Here is a 27,374-nt window from a genome sequence, read left to right on the forward strand (position 1 = left end):
ATGATGGAAATAAATGTGGGGGTTGCAAAATCTTTGGCAAATGCAATGGCCAAGATTAATTCAAACGTGCACTGAGTCTGAGATGATTCTGCAGTGTGTACCATGTTGTGTCATGTGACTGACTCTTCACATCTGTAGCTCTGAGCACACAACATGAGAACTTTGCACTGCTTGAGCCTGCACACTGCAACTCCAACTATGCTCCTGATACACCTTGGCTCAGAGTCTAGGCTATTGTGTGCTGTGATTACAGCATTTCCCACATACATATGGGATTTTCTTTCTCATAAAAACATGATGGTTTAATTATGGAATGTAAAGATTTATATATATTCCCATTTTGTTTCTTTCTTTCTTTCTTTTTTTGTTTTTTTGTTTTTTTGAGACAGGGTTTCTCTGTATAGTTTTGGTGCCTTTCCTGGATTTTGCTCTGTAGTCCAGGCTGGCCTAAAACTCACAGAGATCTGCCTGGCTCTGCCTCCCAAGTGCTGGGATTAAAGGAGCACGCTACCATGGCCCAACTCTATTTTTGTTCCTTAGGATGTAAGTATGTTAGTTTATCTTTGCATTGTATTTTGTGAAACTATTTGGTTTTAAAATTTGTGTTTTGAGTTGCTGACTTGAGTTACATAGAGAGATGCAAAGTGAATTTTGGCTTGGGGTCAGGGCAGAATTTCTACCAGCTCCTGGCATGTGCACTGCACACCTGTGTAAAGTACCAGGAATGTAAAATAGCTATCAACTGTGAGAAACACTGAAGATTCTCAATACTTATAGCATCAAATATTCAATAAAGATTAGTTCCTTATGCAAAAATAAACAAATAATCCATCTCATTAGTTTTCAAATTTGCTGTCATCTTTAACAAGTAGTTGTTTTAATATAAATTTCTTTAAGATTTATATTCAGCAAAAATGTTTGATTTATATACCTATATATCTACATACCCAGAGTTATGTAACAATCATTTGGGAAAAAGGCATAGGAAATGTTTAAGAAGCCTTCTTCCTTTCTTATTAAGAATACATTTCCTTTTCAGGGGAAAGTATCATCTCTTTGTCTCCATTCCCATGTACCCAGTCCTGCTTGTATCATGGCGGATCAGATGCTTATGAGGCTGATCACTCAGGCCATAAGAGCAGGCTGGACAAGGCTCGAATAGATTTGCTGGCTCCAGTGAGGTTTCCTCAGATGCTCAGCCCACATGAACAGGCTGGGGAAGGCCAAGAGGGGACATCTGGGTCCCTAAGAGATGTCCTAGAAACCATGCCATCAAAAAGGCAGCTCACATGGTCACTGGTTTATAGACAGAGAAACCAATGGCCACAGGAAGGACAGGCAGAGGCAGGACACAAGGGAGAGTGCTCACCTCTCAGCCGCTAAGATGTCAGGATCCCACAGAGATCCTGCCCGACTTCTCAAGGAGGTCCATGATCAGGTAAGGATGGGTCTCCTTCAGAGCTTGGTAGACTTGGTCTTTGCAGGCCCTGGTCCAGGACCTGCTGAGACTGAAGAGCTTCCTCATCTTGTCTTGGTTGGTGGCCTCAGCCCGCACTACCTCATATTCCTCTTCACTCAGTGCCACACCATGCAGCTTGTCCAAGAGAGGGTCCACTGATGTCACTCGGGCCACCAGCTGCTCCCGATGCTGGTCCAGGAAGTGTAGTGAGGCAGGAGATTCTAGGGGTGAAGATGAGACTGGCACTGAGCATAGAAAGGCTCCTCAGGTCTCCTACTGGCTGCCCACTTATGGCTCTTTTCATGCATCTCATCTGTACCCCCGGCTTCCTACTTCCTCTGGAAGGTAATTTGAAAAAAATCTGTACCTTTCCTGAGGCCATTTACCTGATGAGGGGGAGGGGTTCCTGGTGGGGTGTTCAAGTTGGAGATGAGTGGAGTTATTGTCAAAATGGAGAGCAGAAAAGGGCATGAGAGGAACTCTGCTCTGGGCATGCACCTCTCCTACCTGTCCTGGTGAGATTTGCAAAGTGAGGCTCCCTCCTTCTCAACTGCTCTTCTCTCAAGGATTAGATCATCTACCAGCAGAACACTATTGGCTCCTTTGGCCTCATATAGTTGTTAGTTACCTTTGTGGGCTGCAGGAATCATGGGCAGTACAGGTCTGAGGTCCCCTAGAAGAAAGGAGAGATGAGGCATCTGTAATGATGCCTGTCACCAATCACCTGTGCTTTCTATGAAACTCCCACACATGCCTGAGATTTTGAGAATGAACTACAGAAATTCTGACATAATCTGGAAGGTGAACATTTCCTTGCTTACACAGGGAATCTAGGCACCGGGTCTGTCATCATAAAGAGAGAAGACATGTGAATGAGCAACAGATGTTTCTCCCAAATGATCACAGCCTCGATTTTATCCTAGACTGAATTTCTCATGGAAAATTAACCAAGTCCCATGCTGGCTCAATTCATTTGACATTTGATTCTGGGTAGAAAGCTACTTTCTTGTCCTTGTTTGACCTTGTGTACTCACACACCACAAATGTATATTCTTGATTTGATGGCCAAACCAATGTGGAGTAAAACTGAGCACATGGGAACAGTGAGTTAGTTTTACCAACAAGTGAAGGGGGTTAATAAAGTTCAGCTCATGAATAAGCCCCAAGGGTTTGAGAAAACTCTAAATTCCCTCTGCTCTAACAGTTTAGCAAAGCCATCTGAAGGACCCAGTTTGTAGAATTGGAAGCCCTGGTTCTATTTGTATGAAGGAAGGATGATATTTCTTACACTCCATGGTAGCTGGACCATCTTGGTTCATCCTGATTTGTAGATAAACTAAAATATCTAATGAAGACAATGACTGAGTGACTTTGAATTTAAAGACCAAAATTTAAGATTGAGAACATAAGAGCGCCATGATTATAATTTTCCACTATCTGCATCCTTTCCCAGATGGAAAGGAATAGACCTTAATGAGTCCCAACAAAAATAATCAGCATGTAGAAAGGTTGGCTTAATATAAAGAAAAATAGCAACATTGCTACCATCAGCTAAGGATCACACTATGAGATGTGTATGAACAGCATTAAACCTTTCCAATCATCCTACAACTTACTCATTCTGATCTTCAATTCACGGGTGAGAAAAGTCAGACTCAAATGAGCTGAGTCATTTTCCAAGATTGCCTGCAGAGTAAGTGCTTGAGTGAGATTCAAACCCTGCCCTGTTGCTGGGGCAGGTCAGTTCTCCACCTGTGACTCACTTAAGCCAAGGTTGAACAAATCCTATTCTTTGACCACACGTGTAGCAGATTTGTAGAAGCTCAGGAGTAGGAACCACCTCTGTTTGACAGTTGACAAGGGCTGGGCATCCCCAGATGTACTGGTTAGGGGGGCTTGATTTTGGCATTGTGGGTGCTAAACTAAGACTATATTGTTGCTTCACTTGAGAAATTTCCTATTTGGTTTTCTCTTGTCCATGTCAGCTTAAAAATATTGATGAGTCTACAATAGCCAAATAAATAAAATAGAACCCAAAAATTTGGACAGAAAAATCTACCCACAGAAATGAAAGCACTCTATAAGAAAAATTTAAAGATATACATTGAGGAAAGAAATCAAGGAAGGCCTTAGAAGATGCTAAGGCACCCCTTTCATGGTCATTGTTTGGAAGAATCAATATGTGAAAATAGCCATCCTATTAAAAGCACACTACATACTCAAAGCAGTCTCAATTGAGATGACAGGGACATTTTTTACAAATAGAGTGGGGGAAAAATGTTGAAATACATGTGGAAACACAAAAGATGAAAATATCCAAGGTAATTTTGAACAAAAACAATATTGTGGAAAAATTCATCACACCTTATTTCAGACTAATACTACAGCCATAGCAAAAAGATGTGCAATGGAATCAAATAGATGACCTAGATAAAATCCACAAAACCACTACTCTGCCCTTGGCAAAGAACCCAAAATACACTTTGGAGAAAAGACAGCTTGTTCAACAGATGATACTGAAAAACCTACACAGGAACACATGGAAAGATTAAACCAGGGGTCTATACTTCTCCTTTAGAAATCAACTCCAGATGACCAAAGACCTCAATGTTGGACCCAATACTCTGAACCTGGTGGAAGAAAAAGTAGGGAGACCATTTCAACACATGAGTATAAGTCAGGATTGTGTGAATAAGACTCTAGTAGCATAGGAAGTAAATCCAGTTGTTGATAGATTGGATCTCAGGACACTAAAAAATTCTGTGTAGCAAAGGAAATTTAATTGAGTGAAGATGCAGCCAAGAGTGGGAGAAACAATTTCCCAGCTAACATCTGACAGAAGATTTGTAAATGGAATACCCATGAAACTAAAATATCTAAACATCAAGAAAATAACCAAGTTCTAAGATTGGCCATAGCAGTAACAGAATTCTCAAAGGAAGAAACACACATGGCTAGCAAACTCTTAGATATTAGGGAAATGCAAGTTTAAATCACTTATGATTCCATCTTATCCCTTGAGATGTTCAATATCAAAGATACACAAATGTTAATGAATACCAGGTGGTAGCAGTGCATTCCTTTAATCCCAGCATTTAGGAGGCAGAGACGGGTGAATTTCTGTGAGTTTGAGGCCAGCCTGATCTACAGAGAGAGTTCTAGGTCAGCCAGGGCTACACATAGTGAAACCCTGTCTCAAAAAACTAAAACCAACCAACCAACCCAACAAACAAACAAACAAACAAACCAGCAAACAAACAACTCCAATGTCAATGAATGCTGGGGTATGTGGGGACAGAGAAACACTTACACACTAGCATGTTAGAGTTCAAGCTAGTGCAGCCATTGTGGAAATAATTGTGGAGGCTTCTTAAAAATTGGCAGTAGAATACCACATATAGAGGGCCCTGGAGCCACAGTCCCCACCTGCACCAATTGGAGGAAGAGCCCCAGCAGCTGGTCAGCAGGCAAGATTCCTGTGGCTAGTCCCCACCACCACCAGCCCCAGTGGCATCAGAGGCCCCCTAGAGGCACAGGTTCCACCTGTACCAGTTGGAGGAAGAGGGGCCCTGGAGATATAGGCACCACCTACACAGAGTGGAGGAAGAATCAACACCTGTATCTATAATTATTCCAAACTCAGATGAGTAAATGGCAGTTTAAGAATACTTTCAACAACATCAAGAGCAATATGGCACCACCAGAACCCAGTGGTCCTACAACAGCAAGATCTGAACATCCCAATGCAGAAGAAGCAGAAGAAAAAAACATTAAAAATAACTTTATGAAGATGATAGAGGTCCTTAAAGGGGAAATGAAAAATTCCCTTAAAGAAATGGAGGAAAAGATGAACAAAAATTGGAAGAAATCAATAAATTCCTTAAAGAAAGCCAAGTAAAAACAACCAAATAGGTGAAGGAAACAGTTCAAGATTTGAAAATTGAAACAGAAGCAATAAAGAAAACACAAACTGAGGGAATTTTGGAAATGGAAAATCTGGGTAGACAAACAGGAACTACAGATATAAGCATAACCAACAGAATGCAAGAGATGAGAGACAGAATCTCAGGTGTTAAAAATATGATAGAGGAAATAGATTCAATGGTCAAAGAAAATGTTAAATCCAACAAATTCTTAACATAAAATATCCTAGAAATCTGAGACACCATGAAAAGACTAAACCTAAGAATAATAGGGATAGAAGATGGAGAAGAATTTCAGCTCAAAGGCACAGAATATATATTCAACAAAATCAGAGAAGAAAACTTTGCCAACCTAAAGAGGAACATGCCTATAAAGGTACAAGAATGTAACATGAATCTCACTAATTCCTCAGCTGATCTTGTTTCCTCAGACTGGAAGCCTCTGTGTCCTCATCCAAATGGATCTCAGCTGAACTGCTGCTCAAAAGTCTAAAAGCTTAACCAGCTCTAGTTTCTGGTCCTCACACCTTATGTACCTTTCTGCTTTCTGCCATCACTTCCTGGGATTAAAGGCGTGTGTCACCACTCCTGGCTGTTTCCAATGTGGCTTTGAACTCACAGAGATCTGGATGGATCTCTGCTTCTGGAATGCTAGGATTAAAGGCATGTGCTACCACTGCCTATGTTCCCTGGGGTGGGGGTGGGGGTTGACTAGAGTCTTAGTTGGGTGTTTATGTCTCTGGAACTTGGTTTAGCTTTTATCTTAGTGTTGTTAGAAATGAAGTTTTCATTAAAATGGAGTTTGTCTTGCTCTCTCAACATGATATAGACATTTTTGCATTTTCTTTTAACAAGCATGCTTGGGTTTAGAGAAGGAGAGAGCCATGCTCCAACTCCAAAGCCAGCTTTACTTTTTAATTGAACCGGGACTACATGAAGACCATTTGCATTATGTGTCTGTAGAGAACAGCAGAAACAAACATTTAGGAAGACCTATGAAATTTTATCCTGTTAGATATGTGATATACTAATAGGCCATTTTTTCTTTTTCTTGGGACCTTTTTTTCTGGATGATTTGTCCTTTTTCTTCAGATATCTTATTTGTCTAGTGTTCTTCAGATTCCTTAGCCTTCATTCTCCTGACAGACAAAAACAAAATCCTTCCCTAACCCTAACTTTGGGGAGGTTCCCAATCTAATTTTTATCAATTTTGATTTATAATTTCTCCTTAAATTTTTGTTTTATTTTCTAAAGTTGTTCTATCATCCAGAGCTGTTTGGTTTATTATAATAGACATTAAGCTCTTTAATTGCTCTGAGAAGGAGTTTCTTCTACAATGGCAGGGGAAGTACTGAACCAAATTTGTCATGGGGGCCTGCGAGAGGTCCCTTAGGGCACTTCTTGTCAGCAAAGGCAAGGGATTACCTTATCTGTCCCTTGTTGATCTACATTCCTTAGTCCAGTGCTTGCCTTTGTCATACCTTCTGTATAATCCAGAAGGGAGGGGCATTCTGTTGCCATTGTTCCTTGAAAAACACCTTGTTTACAGCCCCTTTTTAGGTGACCTTGTTTACTGAATTAAAACACCTGACATTACTATTCTTCTTCAACCCTCTGGAAATCACCTCTTCTATCCAAGTATCATTATGGTTATGATATTTAATATTTATTGTATCTCAGATCCATTCCTCTCAGGGTGCTGATCTTGACTTTAAGAGCCTAGTTATCATTTACATTGTTCATTAGCATTTTCAAAAGCCAGAGATTCAATTATTATCTGTATAGTTTCTGAATTTGGTATCATTCTATTTACTGCTAAGACAGCCTTTGCAAGAAATCAGTGAAAGTTTCTTTTGGGCCCTGTAGAGCTTTTGTAAATGACTCAATTTTCTTTCCTACTTTTTCAATTCTGTCCCAAGCATTCAAGGCTTCCATTTGGCATAAAATTAGGGTGAAGTCATCATATAAAGATTGTCTTTATATACCAGAATAATTGCCTTCTCCAAGAAACTGATCTTGGGAAATTTCCATACCTCTATGCCTACTTTGTTGTTTAATGGTCTTAGCCTCATCTTCCAACCAGGTCCTCCATTGTAACTGTGAACTAGCCTCTAAAACAGTTGTAACCACATTTTTCCAGTCTTGATGGATAATTCTATTATAAGTTGACCACAAGTTTAACATTTGCTTCACAAATGGAGAATGCATACCATATGACACTAGATCTTCTTTGAATCTCCTCAAATTTAACATTTGCACAGGAGTCCAATCAGCTTGTACACAGTCTTAAGCATTTGGCAGGTCTGGTAAGATTACTGGATAGATTAAGGTTGGCTGTTTAAAAGCCTTAGGCTATTTCTCTGTAACTGTATAATGCAATGCTGAGATTAGTTCACCTTTAAATTCCTCTGTCTGGGTCAGAATTTCTCTATGATCTGTTTTAACAAGTTTTTCTAAAACTTTTATTTTGGCTTCTTTTTTTTTGGTTTTTCAAGACAGGGTTTCTCAGTGTAGTTTTGGTGCTTGTCCTGGATCTCTCTCTGTAGACCAGGCTGGCCTTGAACTCATAGAGATCCACCTGGCTCTGCCTATGAGTGCTGGGATTAAAGGTATGTGCCACCACCACCTGCCAACTTTTTAAATAATCAAGCAAAAAGATCAAACAAATAATATTTATAATTGATGTTATGTAAATTCCATTAACATTAATTATCCTCTCATTTAATTGTTTCATTTTCAGACTATCAATAATATTATCAGAGACCAAATCCTTCCATTGTAAAAATGTTTCTCATTTTTTAATGTGGGAAAAAAATTCTCTTTTAACTAATTTCTTCCTTTAAGAAATTTTAATTAATTCCCCAACTCTGCTGACTATGTAGAACAGTAGAAGCCCAAGCAGGCTTCAAAGTAGCTACCTAGTGTGGTAGAAGCCCAAGATCAGAATCCAGGGAGAGCCCACAACTCACCAGAAGAGAAGAAGCCAAAGAGACTCTGGCCCACATGGGTGGAGACTTTGGCCACATGCAGCTCAGGACTGAGCTGAGGCCTGAAAGTCCACAAGCAAGCAGCTTTTTCATGAATTTGTGCCAGAAATGTTAGGTGCCAGATGTAACACGAATCTTAAAAGTTCTTATTAATAAAAAAACCTGAAACCAGATATTGTGGTGAACACTGAAAGATCAGAGAAGCAGAACAAGCCAGCCACTAGCTTACCTCTTGGAAACCCTCAGTCTCCAAAGAGAGTTCCTGTTTCTTCATGCCTTATATACCTCTCTGTGTCCTGCCACATTACTTCCTAGGATTAAAAGCATGTGTCACCACTGCCTGGTTCTGTTTCTCTCATGTAGCCCAATGAGGCCTTGAACTCTTAGAGATCCAGATGGATCTCTGCCTTCCAAGTGATAGGATTAAAGGTATATGTCACCATTGCCTGACCTCTATGTCTAATTTAGTGACTGGCTTTGTCCTCTGATCCTCAGATAAGCTTTACTGGGGTACACACTATACTACCACAATTAACAATCACTGGTCATTAATATCTCTTAACATCAATGGACTCAATTTACCTATTAAAAAGACACAGGCTAACAGAATGGGTATGAAAACAGGATCCATCCTTCTGTTGCATACAAGAAACACACAACTTCAAAAACAGACATTACCTCAGAGTAAAGGATTGGGAAAAGATTTACCAATCAAATGGACTTAGGAAACAAGCTGGTATAGCTATGATAATATCTAATAAAGTAGACTCAAGCTAAAATTAATCAAAAGAGATGGAGAAGGACATTTCATATTCATCACAGGAAAAAATCCATCAAGATGAAGTCTCACTTTTGAACATTTATGCCTCAAATACAAGGACAACCACATTTGTAAAAGAAACATTACTAAAGATTAAATCACACACCAAACCCCACACACTAAAAATGAGAGATTTCAAGACCCCCACTCTTACCAATGGACAGGTCTGCCAGACAGAAACTTAACAGAGAAATAAGGGAATTAACAGATATTATGACTCAAATGAACTTAACAGACGTCTGTAGAACGTTTACCCCAAACACAAAAGAATATATCATCTTCTCAGCACCCCATGAAACCTTCTCCAAAATTAATCACATACTCAGTCACAAAGCAAATCCCAACAGATACAACAAAATTGGAATAACTCCCTATATCTTATTGGATCACCATGGCTTAAAGTTAGAATACAACAACAACACAAATTACAGAAAGCCTACAAACTTATGGAAACTGAACAATGTTCAACTGAATCACCACTGGGTCAAGGAAGAAATAAAGAAATTAAAGACTTCCTAGAATTCAATGGAAATGAAGGCACTACACACCCAAACTTATGGGACCCTATAAAAGCAGTGCTAAGAGGGAAGTTCATAGCACTAAATGCCTACATAAATTCAGAGAGATCTCTCACTAGCAACTTAACAGCATGCCTGAAAGCTTTAGAACAAAAAGAAGCAAACTTACCCAGGAGTAGATGACAGAAAATAGTCAAATTAAGGGCTGAAATCAATAAATAGAAACAAAGAGAACAATACAAACAATCAATGAAACAAAGAGTTGGTTCTTTGAGGAAATCAACAAGATAGACAAACTCTTATCCAAACTAACTGAAAGGTAGAGAAAGAATATCCAAATTAACAAAATCAGAAAAGAAAAGGGGGACATAACAACAAACACTGAAGAAATCCAGAGAATCATTAGGTCATACTTCAAAAACCTGTATTCCACAAAATTGGAACATCTAAAAGAAGTGGACAGTTTTCTTGATAGATACCACATACTAAAATTAAATCAAGACCAGATAAACTATTTAAATAGACCTATAACATCCAAGGAAATAGAAGCAGTTATTAAAAGTCTCCCAACCAAAACAACAACAACAACAATAACAACAACAACAACAAACCCAAGGCCAGATGGTTTCAGCACAGAATCCTACCACAGTTTCAAAGAGCTACTACCACTACTCCTCAAATTGTTCCACACAATAGAAACAGAAGGGACATTGACAAACTCTTTTTATGAGGCTACAGTTGCCCTAATACCCAACCACACAAAGATGCAACAAAGAAAAAGAATTACAGACTAATCTTCTTCAAGAACATTGATGCAAAAATACTCAACAAAATACTGGGAAATCAAATCCAAGAAAACAAAAAAAAAAAAATCATTCACCATGATCAAGTAGGCTTCATCCTAGAGATGCAGGAATGATTCAACATACAGAAATCTGTCAATATAGTTCACCATATAATCAAACAGAAAGAAAAAAAACCCACATGATCATCTCATTAGATGCTGAAAAAGCCTTTGACAAAATCCAACAGTTCTTCATGATAAAGGTCTTGGAGAGATCAGGAATACAGGCAACATACATAAATATAATTAAGGCAATCAATATACAGCAAGCCAACAGCCAACATCAAACTAAATGGAGAGAAACTCAAAATGATTCTACTAAAATCAGAAACAAGACAAAACTGTCTACTCTCTCCATGTCTATTCAATATAGTATTTGAAGTCTAGCTAGAGCAATAAGACAACAAAAGGAGATCAAGGGGATACAAATTGGAAAGGAAGAAGTCAAACTTTCACTATTTGCAGATGATATGATAATATACATAAGTGACCCAAAAATTCTACCAGGGAACTCCTATAGCTGTTAAACTCCTTCAGTAATGTAGTTGGATACAAGATTAACTCAAAAAATCAGTAGCCATCCTATATACAAATGATAAATGGGCTGAGAAAGAAATCAGAGAAACATTACCCTTTACAATAGCCACAAATTACATAAAATATCTTGGGGTAACTCTAACCAAACAAGTGAAAGACCCGTATGACCAGAACATTAAGTATTTGAAGAAAGAAACTGAAGAAAATATCAGAAAATGGAAAGGTCTCCCAAGCTCTTGGATGGGTAGGATTAACATAGTAGAAATGGCAATCTTACCAAAATCAATATACAGATTCAAATCAATCCCCATCAAAATCCCAACAAAATTCTTCACAGACCTCAAAAGAACAATATTCAGCTTCATATGGAAAAACAAAAAACCCAAGGTAGCCAAAACAATCCTGCACAATAAAGGAACTTTTGGAGGCATCACCATCCCTGACCTTAAGCTCTCCTATAGAGCTAGCTATAGTAATAAAGACATCTTGGTATTGGCATAAAAACAGATACATGGAACAATGGAACCAAATTGAAGACTCAGACATTAATCCACACACCTATGAACACCCAATTTTTGACAAAGTAGCCAAAATTATACAATGGAAAAAAGAAAGTATCTTCAGCAAATGGTGCTGGCATAACTGGATGTCAACATGCAAAAGAATGCAAATAGGTATTTATCACCATGCACAAAACTCAAGTCCAAGTGGATCAATGACCTCAACCTAAATCCAGTTAAACTGAATGTGATGGAAAAGAAAGTGGGAAGTAGCCTTGAAAGCATTGGCACAGGAGACTAATTCCTGAATGTAATATTAGTAGCACAGACACTGAGACAGACAATTAATAAGTAGAACCTCTTGAAGCTGAAATTTTTCTGTAAGGCAAAGGAAATGTAAATAAAACAAAATGACAGCCTGCAGAATGAGAAAAGATCTTCACCAATTCCACATCTGACATAGGACTGGCTGATCTCTAAAATATACGAAGAACTCAAGAAATTAGACATCAAAATACCATATAATCCAGTTAAAGAATAGGTATAGATCTAAACAGAATTCTCAACAGAAGAATCTCAAATGGACAAAAGACACTTGAGAAATTGCTCAACATCCTTAGTCATCAGGGAAGTGCAAATCGAAATGACTCTGAGATACCATCTTACACCTGTCAGAATGGCTAAGATAAAAAATACTGATGACAGCTTATGTTGGAGAGGATGTAGAGTAAGAAGAACACTTCTCCATTGCTGGTGGGGGTGCAAACTTGTATAACCACTTTGGAAATCAGTATGGTGTTTTCTCAAAAAAATGGGAATCAATCTACCTCAAGACTCAGCAACACTGCTCTTGGGCATATAACCAAAGGATGCTTAGCCATACCACAAGGACACTTGCTCAACTATGTTCATAGAAGCATTATTTGTAATAACCAGAACCTGGAAACAACCTAGATGCCCCTCAGCTGAAGAATGGATAAAGAAATTGTGGTACATTTACACAATGGAGTATTACTCAGCAGTAAAAAGCAATGACATCATGAAATTTGCATGCAAATGAATGGAACTAGAAAAAAAAATCATCATGTGGAAGCAGATGCAGAGTTCCACAACCAAGTACCAGGCTGAGCTTCAGGAGTCCAGTTGAAGAGAGGGAAGAGGGATTATATGAGTGTGAGGAGGGGTGGGGGGGTGCGTCAAGACCATGTTGGAAAAATCTACAGAGACAACTGAACCAAGCTTGTAGGAGCTCACAAATTTTAGACTGACAACGTTGGAACCTTCATGAGGTCGGACTAGGCCCTCTGCATATGGGAGACAGTTGTGTAGCTGGGTCTGTTTGAGGGGCTCCTGGCAGTGGGGTCAGGATCTATCCCTTGTGTGTGAGCTGGCTTTTTGGAGCCCATCACTTATGGTGGGATGCCTCGCTCAGCCTTGATGCAGGGGGCAGGGGCTTGGTCCTTTCTCAACTGAATGTACCAGGCTTTGCTGATTCCCTCATGGGAGGCCTTATCCTTTTGGAGGAGGGGATAGGGTTGGTTGGGGGGGTTCATTTGGAGGGGGAAGCAGGAGGAGGGATGAGAGGGGGATTTGTGGTTGGTATGTAAAAATGAATAAAACATGTTTTAAATTAAAAAAAAAGAAAAAAAATTATCCTGAGTGAGGTAACCTAGACTCAGAAAGACAAACATGGTATCTACTTACTCATAAGTGGATATTAGACATAAAGCAAAGGATAATCAGGCTACAATCCACAACCTCAGAGATGCTCTATAACAAAGAGGACCCTAAGAGGGACATGCATGGATTGCCCTAGGAAGAAGAAATAGATGAGATCTCCTGGGTAAACTGGTAGTGTAGGGAGGGGGTAAGTGAGGGATGTGGAATGAGAATATGTGGAGCAGATGAAAGTCCTTGGGACAGGTACCCTTGGAGATCTTGCTAACATTTTTTCTGTTTTTAAGTTGTTTTTTCACAATTAGGAACAGCAGCTAACACAGCATTATAGTTTAAACTGTGGTCAGACCACTTGTTTTGGATCTAGCAAAAGCCATATAACCAATTTGGCTATTTCATGACACCAGGAATTAGTGACAATAGATCTCTCCCTACTTATTGCCTTTCTTCTGCCTTTGGGGTATCTGGACCTAAACTAATTTTACCTGGTTTCAGCAAGGCCTCCCATATGAGACTCATATGTTTCTTGTCTTTGATTTGCAGCTTAATCCCTGAATTCATGTGGCCAACGTAGATCTCAGAGAAGAGCTGGGATTCTCCAGGGCTCCGGTAGCAGAGCTCTAGTTCCTGAAGAGAGAATGAATTAGCGTGTGACAATCAACTACTCATTCTTTGAAGGAGGCCTGTCCTCACCCCCATACATTCATAATCTTGCACATCATATTAGACACTGGCTGTCTTTTACACTGAGGTAACTCACAGCCTTTGAACACACATCTTTACTCAGAAGGTTAAGGGCCCAGCTGGGACCCCATCATGCTGTTTCTTTTCTCATCACTCTGACAAATACTTGAGAGGAAACAACTTAAGTAAGGATTTATGTTGTTTAGTTTCTTGGTGGGAAATGCATGTAGGCTGGGGCTCCATTTTCTGTGCCAGGAACTTGTGGCAGTTTGGTTTGTCACAGAGGATCATCAAGTCTGAGGGCAGGACAGAGCATGGCTGTAACCCTCACAGCCTGCTTCTGATGGCCAGGCTTCACACATTTGTTTCCACAACTCCCCAAATACTAGCATAAACTGGGGATACAGTGTTTACACATTTACACCTGTAGGGCACATTTCAGATTCATAGCATAATGAGTGAGAGCTCATCTTGAAAGTCCTGCTCAGGCATCTTAATTCAGGGCATCTTAATTCCATGTTAGGCTCCTCCTTTTCTGTGCCATATTGAATCTAATTCCTCAATTCTCCAGGCCTTCTGTATTCATGTGCAGTCCCTTAAATTGCTTTCTATCTAATTTTGATGTATTCTTGCTTATCCCAAATACCAATTGTTTTCTTCCCAATCTCAGTTTGCTACAAATCCTCGTAACCTGCCCCACAGTTTCCCAAGCCTGGCATCTGACCCTGTAGAGTAGTAAACACCTGAATGCTCACCATTGGGATGATTTCCAGCTTCTTAGAAGCAGACACTGTATAGCGGGAGCCAATATAAAGAGAGTCTAGTGGGGGTGGCTTGTTTATTCGAACAAACTGAAATTTCATTTCTTCTTCATCAATTGCCTAGGGAACATTGCAGACAATAATTTAGCTAGATTTCTGGGCTACAGCATCTATCTGGTCTAAATAAGCAGAGGTGGTCAATCAGTACATTTGTGTGAGGTGGGGTGGTGACAACTCTTGGGCACCCTTCCATCTTGTGTTCAGTCACACAGACTGTTGAATTATTGGCTCCTGTCATGTTCATTGTGAGAACAGGGTCTTTGACAGAGAAGGAGGGAGTTGAGTTGGCTATATGTTGGGCATGGAACATTCCCATCCTCCTGATAGGTGGAAAGAGGCCATAGAAGTCTATGCAAGGATAAAGGAGCATTAAAGGTGGTTGGAGGAGACTCTGGTGTGAGTGTACCATGAAGAGGACAGAATCATAAACATCAGTGTTTTCTTTATAGAACTGCATTCCCCACTCCAAGTGGAGAATATCTCCAAGGGACTCACTAGCTGCATCTAAAGTTTCCTGTCATCCCACCCTGGCCCCAGTTTCCTGATCCTCAGTGTCACCTTCCGAATGGTGCAGTCATTGGGAATTAGGTAGAGGTGAAAGGTGACTTCCTTGAGACTGACGTAATAGTAGATCAATGTGATGGAAGTGACTGGGATGAAGTGTCTGACAGCAGGAATCATTCTCAGTAGAACTCCCATTGGGGAGAAGCTTGGGTTTTCCAAGATTGTGTGGTGCTGCTCCACTCTGGCTGGCGTTTCTAGGACCATCCCATGTTCTTGAAAGTGGGCCACATGGAACCAGGAGATGTCCACCTGTCCCTCTGAAAGAACAGATCCAAAGATGTAGATTTGGTGTTTCCATTGAGCCATGCTTGGCTGGAGAAATAGCACCAGAGGATTTAGAATGACTGTGTTGGTTTGAATGAGAATGGCCACCATAGCTGGTGGAACTGTTTGGGAAGGAGTTGGAGGTGTGGCCTTGTTGGAAGAGATATGTCTCTGGGGTGGGCTTAGAGGTTTCAAAAGTTTGTGCTATTTTCAATTTCCTTTCTCTCTCCTCCTTGACAATAAAGATGTAAGCTCTTAGTTACTGCTCCAGTGCCAAGCCTGCCTGCTTTCTGCCATTCTCCCTGCCATGGTGGTCATGGACTCACCCTCTGAAACTATAAGTCTCAATAACATCCTTTTTTAAAATAAGTTGTGTAGTGGGTAGCCGTTCCAGCTTTGATCTGGAAATACTACCACCTGTGAGGCTTTGATAACTGTCACGCCTACAAGGCAGAGCCGAGATAGGACACCTGAAGACCTGAGATCTGGATGGGGGAGCTCGTTTGGTTCCTAGACCCTGGACGCTGGAGGTAGACTGAGCAGAGTTCTCCAGAGAACACCGCTGGACTGCACTACGCCTTTCCCAGACCCTGTAAACTATCCCTTCACTGGTAAGTTACCCCACAAAATAAACCTCCCTTTTAACTACACATGGAGTTGCCTAAATAATTTCACCAATAAAGTTGCTTGGTTATGATTTCTATTTAGTTTTATTTATTTTTGATGTTTATGAGAACAAACTATGACTAAAATTTAAGTTTTATTAATTAACTTCTTGTAATAACACAGCAGAACTATCAACTGTTTCCTCATCATCAATTCAACATGCCAGTGAGGGTGAATGTGAGCTGCTACTAGTTGTGATTCATGCAGACTGACACTCACTGGAGACATTTTACATTTGGCCCTGTCTAGTTGCTGGGGGAGCATTCACAGCAGAGTGGAGGTTCTTGATGATGTCATCCACAGATGCAATAAAGAATACAGCTGCAGAGGCCATTGTCAGAAACTTGACGACCAGCAGGTTCTCTGAGGTGCTGCCATCACCAGCTTCAGTGTCTTTGGATCAGCAGTGTCCACTAAATTCTTACTTGTAGAATAGAGTTTTGCTGATATGAAAGAGACCCAAGGGTACCTTTGTCCACTGAAGACAAAGCCAGATGCATCCATGGAGAGGTTAAAATGGAATGTGAACCAGACGAAATCTAGAATCAACTTGTATACAGGCCTCAGGGTTTGATAGGAAGAGATTATCTTGATTGGGTTAATTGAGTAGGGAAGACCTATCCACTGTGTGTAGTGTCATTCTGTGGAAATAGGACTCAGGACTGTGTAAAATGGAGGTCACATGAGCATAAGCATTCACTGTTCTCTGCTCGTTCTGTTGACACAAGTTACCAGGTGCCACAAAATCCATGTTCTCAGACTTCCATGTCATGATGAACTGTCCCTTTGGACTGTGAGAAAAATAAATCCTTTCTCTCTTAAGTTTCTTTGGTCAGGCATTTTGTGTGAGTTACAAGTAAAGTAAGCTGGACAGAAAATTGATACCAGGATTCAGATTTTTGCAGTAATAAGCCCAGTCATGTAGTTCTTCAGCTTTGGGACTGTTTTGTGGCTGGAATGTGAAGAGTTTTGTACTTAGGACTAGGAAAGCACTTCCATGCTTATGTGGACATTTGGGTGGAAGCAGGAAGACAAGAAAGCTGAGAGAGACAGTGGAGGCCAGTCATGAGGTTGCAGAGAGCAGCAAGGTTTCCATTGGGAACTGTGAAAGGATCCATTCATCCAACAGTTTTGTCAGGAATCTAGATTTATTGTGTTAATGCCCTGAATATGAGTGAAGATGAATTTAAACACAAGGGACTTATGTGGCAGGAGAAGTTTCAGGACAGAAAACATCCAGAATGACTCTACACAACCCGCTGTAACTGTGAGAGAGCAGCGTCACTGAAGGGAAGGCTGCAGCAGGTGACAACAGGAAATCTCACTCTTCACAGACTCATCTTGTGAAGATCCACATTCATTTAAAGGCAGAAAGCCTGAAGTGATGGTGTTCCCTGCTCCACACACGCAAATGCAAGGAAGTGTTTCCCATGGTCAGCACATTAAGCAGCTGTGGTTCAGGGGGGCAGGGAGAGGCCACATCTCAAGTTGTCAACTTGGCAGTGACATTCCTATAGTTTTTTTAGCCATGAAAGATGCTGGATTGAGGGGGTCACTGAGTCATGCTGCACAGTTTCAGATAGCAGCTGAGGTGAGGTAATGTGCCTGAGTCAAAGATCCTGCAAGAATCCTGAGTGCTCATTCTATGGACCTTTGAAATGAAGCCTAATGTGGAATGGACTTCCTAGGATATCTGAGAAGCCAGAAACACATTTTTTCCCTGACAAATAAAGTTTTAGGCACAGAGTAGAGAGATGACCTAAGGAGAGGCTGTGTGTGTTTCATGTGGTAGAACTGGAGGGATAGAGCTACCTATGCCCTTTGGAGTCCAGCGAATGACATTATGATCTCTGTAGCTGGACATGGAGCTGCAGGATTTGGTGTTTATGCTGATGGAGATTTGTCTTGCTGTGGTCTGATCATTCATTGGTATGCTCTGATTCTTACATTTTGGCATGGCAATGTCTATTCTGTACCATTGTATGTTGAGAGTATGTAACTTGTTTTTATTTTATAGGAGCTCATAGTTGAGACATTGCCTTGAGTCTCTTTTGAGAGGAAGACTTTATGGACCTTAAAACTGCTGGAATTATCAGGGACTCTGGGGGCCTTTGAAATTGGGTTGTATTTTGCATTATGAGACAAAACTGAAACTTCGGAGACATGAGATGGAAAGTTAGGATTTAAGTGATGTGTTTGGGTGTCAAGTTGACAACGGTAGAATCCTGATGACGAATGCCACTTGTCAGCTTGATGGGACTCCTGCTATGGATGCGCCACTCTACAATCCATTATTTGCCTGTCCCTTCAGCACTGAGTTTGCTTCCTACTTGCACCGTGACAAACAGTGTTGGAATGTGTGTTGTTTAGCAGAGAGCATTTTTATTTCTCTCAGGTGATTGCTTTGGAATCAATTATCACCAGGAAATGAGACAATGCAATTTCTCTGGCAGTGGAACCTCCATCAATGACACGCCAGCTAATAGTTTCACATGGAACCACACAGCACTCTGTGTGACAGTTCTGAACACTGAAACCCTGACTTCCTCTGAGTCAGCTTCATCCCCAGCACCAGATTCTAGACTTATCCATGCTTTGTGCTGTGCCAGTTTTCACAGAATCCTGGAAGATGCTGTACCTCTCCAATTTCCCTTCTTGCTAGGGTAAATGCTAGTCATGACCTCTGAGACTTGAGGGGAATGTGGGGTGCTTGAGTTTTCATTGTTAAGATCAGAAACTTCCTGAGGCATCAGAACTCTGAGATCACAGGTGTATGCCACCACCTGTCCCTGTGACTGTCCTTCCTACACATATTGTCCTTTTATAACCTTTAACAGAGTCACATATGTTTAATTTTCTAATGGTGTAGTTTTCTGATCTGAAAGTGGGAGTAAGACACAGGAAGGTGGTGTTCTGCAGGGAAGAGCTTGAGTGGTGACTGGGCAAGTGTTGTTGGGGAGACCAGGAACTCTGTGGACCTGCTGGACTGGCCTCATTAGACACACTGAGAAATTATCATCTGAGTAGCAGTGCTCCTGTGTCAGGGTCTCATGTGTTTATGAATGTGACTATTGTTTTTATTTGTTTTGTGAGTTCTTTTCAGCTGAGTCCTGCTTGTTTTCTCCATCTTCATTTGTGTTCATCATTTGAGCTTGACATTTAATGCGAATATTTCTAATTTGAAGAATGCTTTGTTTTCTATTCATGGTTCTTCTAACAGCCAGAACAGTCTGTATTTCTTCTTTAGTTTTTATGGCTTCTTCACCTGTCAGGTTTCCCCTCTTGACCTACTCCTCATCTTCATCACCATAAGTAAACACCATCTTCCTCTGCTGTGGGCTGGATTCTCCTGGTCTCTATAGTGGGCCTATTGCTGTGCTCCTTGAAGCAGGAGAGGAAGTTCGATCATTAGCCACTTGTATGACACCTGGTTCTTTGTTGTTGTTGGTTTTTCCTTTCGTAAGCAGAATCTGGCTGTGTCTAGGCTGCTCTTGAATTCTAAATTTTCCTGTCTCAGCCTCAGGAGATGTGGGATTACAGACATATAGTAATGGCTTTCTTTATGAGATCTTTCATTGAGAACATTGTATTTACTAAAACATCTTTTTGGTCACATGCTGTGGTTGATAAGCTCCTATCAGTGGGAGTGGGTGTCTCTGACTCTTTTTTTTTCTGTTCTCAGGACCATTTTCCTCCTACTGGGGTGCCTCATCTATCCTTGATATGAGGGTCCAGGCTTAGTCTTATTGCAACTTGTTATGCTGTCTTTGGTTGATATCACTTGGATCCTGGCTCTTTTCTGTAGGGACAAAGGAAGAGTGGATCTGGGGAAGAGGGGAGGGGAGGGGGAACTGTGTGGAGTGGAGAGAGGGAAGGCTCAAGTTGGGATGTATTCAATGAGAGAAGAATAAATAAAAATAAAAAAATCTTCTGAAGGGATCTTTGGTTATCACGGAGGTTGGGAGACTGGATGAACCCCCCTCTTTTCTTAGGAAACCCCTCTTTTTTTGCTCCAGTTCTCAAATGGAATCTGGTGACATCATTTTCTCCCTGTCTGAAGCAGTGTAATAGCTGATATTATTGGTAGACCCTGAGTACCAAATGATCCTTGTTTATTTCCTTAGTCTCATTTTGCAACCATCTCTTCAAATTTCTCAGTTTATTCTCAATTCCCTGCTTGGCCACTGAGGGACATGTTGGGTAAAGAGCCCTTAATAATCACCAGCTAATATTTCTACTAAGGACATCACTTTCCACTCAGGGACTTATTCAGATAAAATAGAAATAAAATAATAAGGCTGGGATACATGTGCTTCAAAAAAGATACATCAGACAGGAAGGGAAAACAAAACATCTCAGTGTCTACCTTCATAACCTGCTGTGCCCTGTTAAGGATGCCATGAAACCTTACCTCATCACTTTTGTTAGAATTCCTAGCCACTCCCCCAGCTACATGACCACATATGCACTGTCCAGTAGCCAGGTAAGATGATGCTTAGTCATCCCAGGGCCTTACTTCCTACATAATCTGTGTGTTTTGTGATCATATAATTTGAGTGCAGTGTGGTCATATAATCTATGTTCATGTATGGCACAGCTATATAGGCCCATATGCACATGTGTGTGTGGGGGACCTATAAAAGAAGGTTCCACCTATTCCTTCTTTCTCTTCCTGCATGGTCATTCCATAGGCCTATGCACAACCCCTCTCTATTCCCTTAATAAACTCTTACAGTGGGTTTTGTTGTGTCTCATGGCTTCTCTTGTATGGTAAATAGTACTATTTAATAAATAACAACCATAATTCTACAGTCTGCTATGTGACATGTCAAATCCTCCCATTACCACCACCCTCCTCCTTATGCTTCCCTTGGTTACCTTGGAGAGCCACAAAATGAGGGAGGTGCACAGCAGCCACAGCTCCCTGCTCAGCCTTGATGTCAAACAGAGGCCCAGCCACCATGTGACTGTGCTGAAAGGGAGTCTCGTCCAGGTGTTGGCTCCAGGCACAGAATCCAATCTCGATGGTCACGGCCCTTGTCACCACAAAGCGGAGTCCTGTGTTGGGACAGTGGTAGGAACCAGGCACAGGGAACTGAACTCTGGAAGAGGGAGAGGCAGACACCAGTGAACACCAGCTCTGCTCCTCTGCTGGGTGCAGACTCAGTGCAGGGCTGGGGACACAGCAGGCTTCATCCAGATGGCTCTGAGTTCTGGTTCCTCTTCTAGATCTATGTGGATCCATGACTAAGTCATTAACCTTCAAATCTGTTTCCTCATCTGAACATAGGGGTAATGACAACACCAACTTATGGACCTATGAGTACTGAGTGATCTAATAGAAACCTACAAGGTAACACACACCTGGAATTTTAGAAACTGTTGTGGTCCAGCCTCTTAGTTTCCTTCTCTAGGACCCAGGAGAGACATTACTAACAGTGGGAATAATCTGTGGGAAAATAATCTAAGTACACTGTGCTCTTATGTCCGTCTACTTTATTCCTTTAAGACAAAATTCTATCTACAGAGCTTCAGTTCTGTTCTCACATTCAACTCCTCTCTGTCCCTTTTCTTCCCATCATCTCATTGTCCTAGTTCTAAGTAAGCTCCTTTGCTCTCAACTCATCTTCATCTTCCGATCCTCCATCCATTACATTCCTTCTTTTTTTACCCCCTGACCTGACTCAATTCAACTATAATCCACAAAAACTCTTCCTTGCTGCTTCCTGGTCAGATGGGGCAATTCTGCTCAGAGCTAGGAATTTTGCCTCAATTCTTCATTGCCCCTGGTAAGCAAAAACTCTTTTGTTCTGAGTCAGTTGCTCTGGAATGGTATTTGGTCTGTGAGAGAAAGGAGGGTCTGAGCTTCATTTGCACAAGAAAAAAAAAGCTATGCACCTTGTCTCCAAGGAGGTGTCTCCAGAAGGGTGTTTACCTTAATTCAGGAGACCATTTGCCATTTTGACCTAGGATGCTTGAGAAGTATTTAGATAAATACATTGTTAGGAGTTCTTGGAAGCATACATAGCATATGAGAAAATTATTGCAGGAACCAGCTAATATATATATATATATATATATATATATATATATATATATATATATATATATATATGCAAAAGCTAAAATATCACCAAGACTCCTTAAGCTATGGCTTGACCTCTGGAAAAGTCCTTGATCTTCCAAATACTAGCATTTGTCATAGTAGTTAGATTCCACTACATGGCTTGCAGCACTGGAACAGTTTGATATTCCTGTGATGATTAAGCGTGTGTGTGTGTGTATGTGTGTGTGTGTGTGTGTGTGTGTGTGTGTGTGTGTGTGTGTGTGTGTGTGTGTGTGAAGTTCTGTCGATCAAGCTAGGACCTTGCACACAAGCCAAAGGCTCTACCATTGAGGTACATCTTTAGTTTTTAGACTTTATGCTTCTGAAGTTGTATATTCAGGGGGATGAGAACATAAGGGAATGGGATGGTTGAGCTGGAATAGAAATGGAGTGGGAAAGCAATGAGAGAGATACTATGATGGAGGGAGATATATGGGGATAGAGAGAAATCTGGTGCTAGGGAAGTTGCCAGGAATCCCCAAGGATGACCCCAGCTTGGACTACTTAGTGGAGAGGGAGCCTGAACTGAACTGGCTTGCTCCAGTGATCATATCAGTGAATACCCTAACTGTCATCACAGAGCTTTTCTCCAATGACTGATAGAGGCAGATGCTGAGATCCACAGCCAAACACCAGTTCAGTCACAGAGAGAGAGGAGGGATTCTATGAGCAGGTGCATTGGGATCATGATGGGGAATCCTGCAGAGATGACCAAACCAGGCTAGTAGGAACTCATAAAAGTTGGATCAATGGCTGTGGAGCCTGCATGCAACTGACTGGGCCCTCTGCATGGTGAGACAGTTGTCTAGCTTGGTCTGCTTGGGGGCTCCCTGGTGGTAGAATCATAATTCATTACTGGTTCATGAGGGGGCTTTTTGGAACCCACTACCTATGATGGAATACCTTGTGCAGCCTTGAGGCAGGGTGAGGGGCTTGGACTTGCCTCTACTGGATGTGTCTCTCCATGAGAGACCATGCATTCTTGTGGGGAGGAGTATGAGGTGAGTTGGGGTGGGGAGTCTGGGGGAGCAGAAGGAGGGGGATCTTTGATTGGTGTGTAAAATGAATGAAGAAGTTTTCTTAATAAAAAAAACCCAAAACAACAAACAAACAAACAAACAAACAAAAGAGTAAGCTTCTCCCATTTCATGAGGATACAGGAAAAAGGTAACAAGACAGGATAACACTGACCCTCATGGGGACCTTTATCATTTAGATGTTATCATTATCCTGAACTTCTGAATTAAAAAATATTAAAGATTAAAAAAATAAAGTATTTAAGAGACAAGAGAACTGAAATGTAAACTGCTGCTGTTTACATCATGAATAAAATAATCTGCAGAAAAACAACAATTCACATAATGAGCCAAGTTGAGCACAGACTGTTTAGATGGAATGAAGGACTCATATCAGCTCTGTTGATGTGGTAATGGTGTGCTGGTCATGGAAGACAAGGTCCTTTCATAACTGTGGGGGAGGCATAGTGAAATGTTTGTGTGTGAAGTTACCTGATGTCCTGGACTCACAATACTGTGACAGTGATGACAAAGAGGGAATGTGAGTAGTTGAAACAAACTTGGAAAAATGGTTGCTGGAGCTGAATAATTGGACAGGGAAGTTCATGTGCTCTCCAGTTTTGTAAATGTTTGAAGATTTCATGATAATAACCCTTATTTTTATAATAGCCCACACTTCTTATCCCATTCCTGGCCCTGCCTCCTTAATTAGTAAGGAGAGGAGGAGACACAGTAGAACTAGGTGGGTGCTATCTGTGGGGGTCCCTTGTGGACAGTGTGCTGGGGAAAGTCAGCCTTTGCCAGGCAGAGCTCACTCACCGGTACAGGTTCCTCTCATTGTCAACCACCTCAGTAGCCACAGGTCCTGTAGGGCCCCAGAAGTCATCTTCAGTCCCCATTGATTCTAGGGACTTGTCTCTTGGAGAGTCAGGAGAAGACGGATGGAAGGGCTCCAGTGGTGCAAATTGTGAGCACCCCTCCTCTGGAAGAGGCCAGGAAGTAATCACTTTTTGTTTCCTCAACCTTCCCTAGTACTGGCAGAAGTCTGAACTATTTTGCAGGTTGGTCAATCTAGGCCTTACATCAGGAAGTATGTCTATAGACTTTATTGCTATCTCTGAGTTTACCTGCATGATACACACACACACACACACACACACACACACACACACACACACACACAGAGAGAGAGAGAGAGAGAGAGAGAGAGAGAGAGAGAGAGAGAGAGAGAGAGAGAGAGAGAGAGATTTGGTATTTTGTATTGTTTTCTTACCACTGCTTGCACCCTGAGCAACCCTACCACCCTAATATCTGCTCCCAACCCAGCTGTTGTGTTTCATTTCCTGCTGGTTCAGAAGTGTTGATTTTCCTAACATGTCTTCAGTGGGTAGGTTGTGAAAAGAACCTAACTGAAAAGATGAATGAGCATGGATGGAGGTGAGTCCCAGGCCATAGCAGCTCAGAATGAGACAGGGAGCCCTGGTACAGAGCCTGATGCCAGCCAGAGATTGATAGAGGGGCAGCGCCAGCTCCCAAGGCTGGGAGAGAAGGAAGCAGTGTTCCCTTTGTGTTCTAGTTGAGGAAGATCTTTAAATGGGTGGGGCTCTTTGTGGAGAGCCTGTACTGGTCCATGTCAGATACATGGGGATAAGAATGATTTCCAGCACACCTGAGATCATGTCTTCTGTATGTGAGAGGGAAGTTGAACCCATGAAATCTCAACAATATTGCTGTCTCTACAAGATCTGTACAATGACAACACCAGTTGTCATACTAATATGGATGGGGGAAATCTCACAAGGCCCTAGCTGCAAATAACATCTGCTAGAGAGGGATAAAATCAGTCCTCCTCATAAATAACTCCATAATAGGTTATCCAACCCCAAATGGTTAGCCTTCTATATATATATTTATATATATAAATTTATATTTATATATATAAATGTATGCATATATATATATTTAATAACAATATTTAAGAAGAATTCATGAATTAAAGAGTGAGAGTCTGTAGGTGGATCACAAGGAGACTTGGAGTGGGCAGATAGAGGAGTAGAAATGATCTAAATAGAGTACTCATACTCATGTTTAAATTCTAAAAAAAAAATTTAAAAAAGAAAGAAATGACGACTTCCCCCTACAGATGCCTCTTCGTCGAGCAGTCATGATGCTCTGGGTTTGAACCCTTTACATACCTGACTGTAGTCTCTGTTGCTTGTATGAGATCGGGCTATCACCTATCTCTTCTCCATCTGGGTTCTTAGTAGGGTCCATCACACGTGGCTTCCTAGACACAGACAAATTTTTTTCCCTCAGATGTCAGGAAAACCATGGAAATGAGAGTTGTGTGCATGAAATTCCCACATAAAATCTAAGCCATTTGAATTTGAACTCAGTCCCATGCTTCTTCTCTGGACTGTATCTCTAAGAATGTCCCCATCCTCCTGGGTGTCCATACCCCAGAATTGGGAACACCTCAATCCCTCCTTTGCTTTAATTTGAATGTGTTCCTCAATGTTTACTCATTAGAAAGTTAATCCCCAAAGCCACAGTGCTGATGGGATGAAGGATGAGACACAGTGAGGTCATGAGGGCTTTGCTTTCTTGAAGGGGTTAATGTCATCACAGGAATAGCTTCTGGTGGCCTGACAGGATTTGTCACAAAAGCCACCTGGCCTCTCATTCTCAGCCCTCTCAGTTGTGCAGTCAGATGGAACAGGAAGAAGGGTTTCCCTAGATGCAGGGTCCATGCCCTTGCTCTTCCCTGTATCCAGAAGTGCAAGAAATAATCTAAGTTCTTTATGTTAAGTGCCCAGTGTCAGATATTGTGTTATAGCTGCACAAAATAAACTGATAATCACTCACCCTGAATGATAATCACCTAGACAGTACCTTCTAAATCTCCCTCCTTTCTGTTCTCTACTCTCCTCCTCCACAGACTCCATCCTTGTCCCAGAATGGAGCGAACATAATCCTGAACCTCTGCAGCATCCTTGAACAGGTATTCCTGCTTCTGATCTGGTACCTTCTAGCTCATTTTCTGCATAGTAGATAACTATAAAAATAGGTGGAGATGCCCCTTCATGGCTGAGGTGCTGGAATGCCTCTTATTTCCTCTGGGGAGAAACAGAAAGTTCTTAGGATGGGTCATAGTTCTTGCTGTAGCCCCTGTCCCCCTCCAGGTCCTATGTCACCCTTTCCTGCTCAAATCTAGACCAGTGGCTCTCAAATCACTGTGTCAAAATGTTACCTGGACAGGCTGTTCAGTCAGAAAATTCACTGAAGGAAGCTGACTCCCTGGATATTCTGAGTCAGCAGGGATGGATTGGGGCCTGAGAACCTTCATTTCTGTGGCGCTCCCAGGTGATGGTGAGGCAGAGCAGATGGTCTCACACATGCTTTCCTGTACCCTCAATGGAGTTGCTTCCTTAGAACCTCTTTGTCTAGCTGGAATTTTCCTCTTCTTGGCTCATTCCTCATTTCCCATCTTTGAGAATTCACCTCAGCTCACCTCAGCTTTGGATGAGTTCAGAGAGTCCAACACTGTAATAATATGGTTCCCAGGTACAATTATATGACTGTGGGAGAACAAGTGTCTCCTCCCTGCTGGACTGAGATAGCAAATGTTGGGCCGTGCCTGTCTTGCTCACTGATGTGCACTCAGATCTTAAAATAGTGTATGAAACACAGTAGGTCTGCAGGAATGTCTGTTCAATGAATGGCTGACCCTCCTAAGTCTTTAGTACACCCTCCATTCGAGTGTGTCACAGCAGCTAGGAACTTGAGAACAGATGGAATTCATGGTCATGAACTGAAATGTGCCAAAGTGGGAGAACATGGGGCTTCAGTACAGTCTCTGGAGTGGAAGATGACTTTCCTGTCCTGTGGCTTCCACTCAGTCCTATAGTAAAATTCTCCCCCTCTGTCTCTCTCTCTCCCTCTCCCTCTCCCCCCCCTCTCTCTGTGCATTCACATGTGTCTGAATATT

The 27,374-nt window shown here is 41.4% G+C and overlaps 1 protein-coding gene across 9 annotated transcripts in view; it reads right to left on the minus strand.

Moving 5' to 3' along the window:
• Positions 1-1,387: 1,387 nt before the first annotated feature.
• The window catches only part of LOC102915530 (NACHT, LRR and PYD domains-containing protein 1a-like), an 88,966-nt gene continuing 62,979 nt past the window's right edge, over positions 1,388-27,374 (minus strand). For 7 of the 9 annotated variants that reach the window (XM_076542787.1, XM_076542793.1, XM_076542792.1 and 4 more), the window contains 8 exons: positions 25,582-25,673; positions 24,206-24,368; positions 21,143-21,366; positions 15,329-15,591; positions 14,705-14,830; positions 13,751-13,892; positions 2,088-2,132; positions 1,388-1,680 (listed from right to left, as the gene is read on the minus strand). In XM_076542787.1, coding sequence (XP_076398902.1) covers positions 1,388-1,680; positions 2,088-2,132; positions 13,751-13,892; positions 14,705-14,830; positions 15,329-15,591; positions 21,143-21,366; positions 24,206-24,368; positions 25,582-25,673 — 1,348 coding nt within the window. The remainder of the gene's footprint in view (positions 1,681-2,087; positions 2,133-13,750; positions 13,893-14,704; positions 14,831-15,328; positions 15,592-21,142; positions 21,367-24,205; positions 24,369-25,581; positions 25,674-27,374) is intronic. The other 2 variants (XM_076542790.1, XR_013041722.1) reach the window with 2 other exon arrangements.

Source organism: Peromyscus maniculatus, chromosome 8 (genome assembly GCF_049852395.1).
Source record: "Peromyscus maniculatus bairdii isolate BWxNUB_F1_BW_parent chromosome 8, HU_Pman_BW_mat_3.1, whole genome shotgun sequence".
NCBI lineage: Eukaryota > Metazoa > Chordata > Mammalia > Rodentia > Cricetidae > Peromyscus > Peromyscus maniculatus.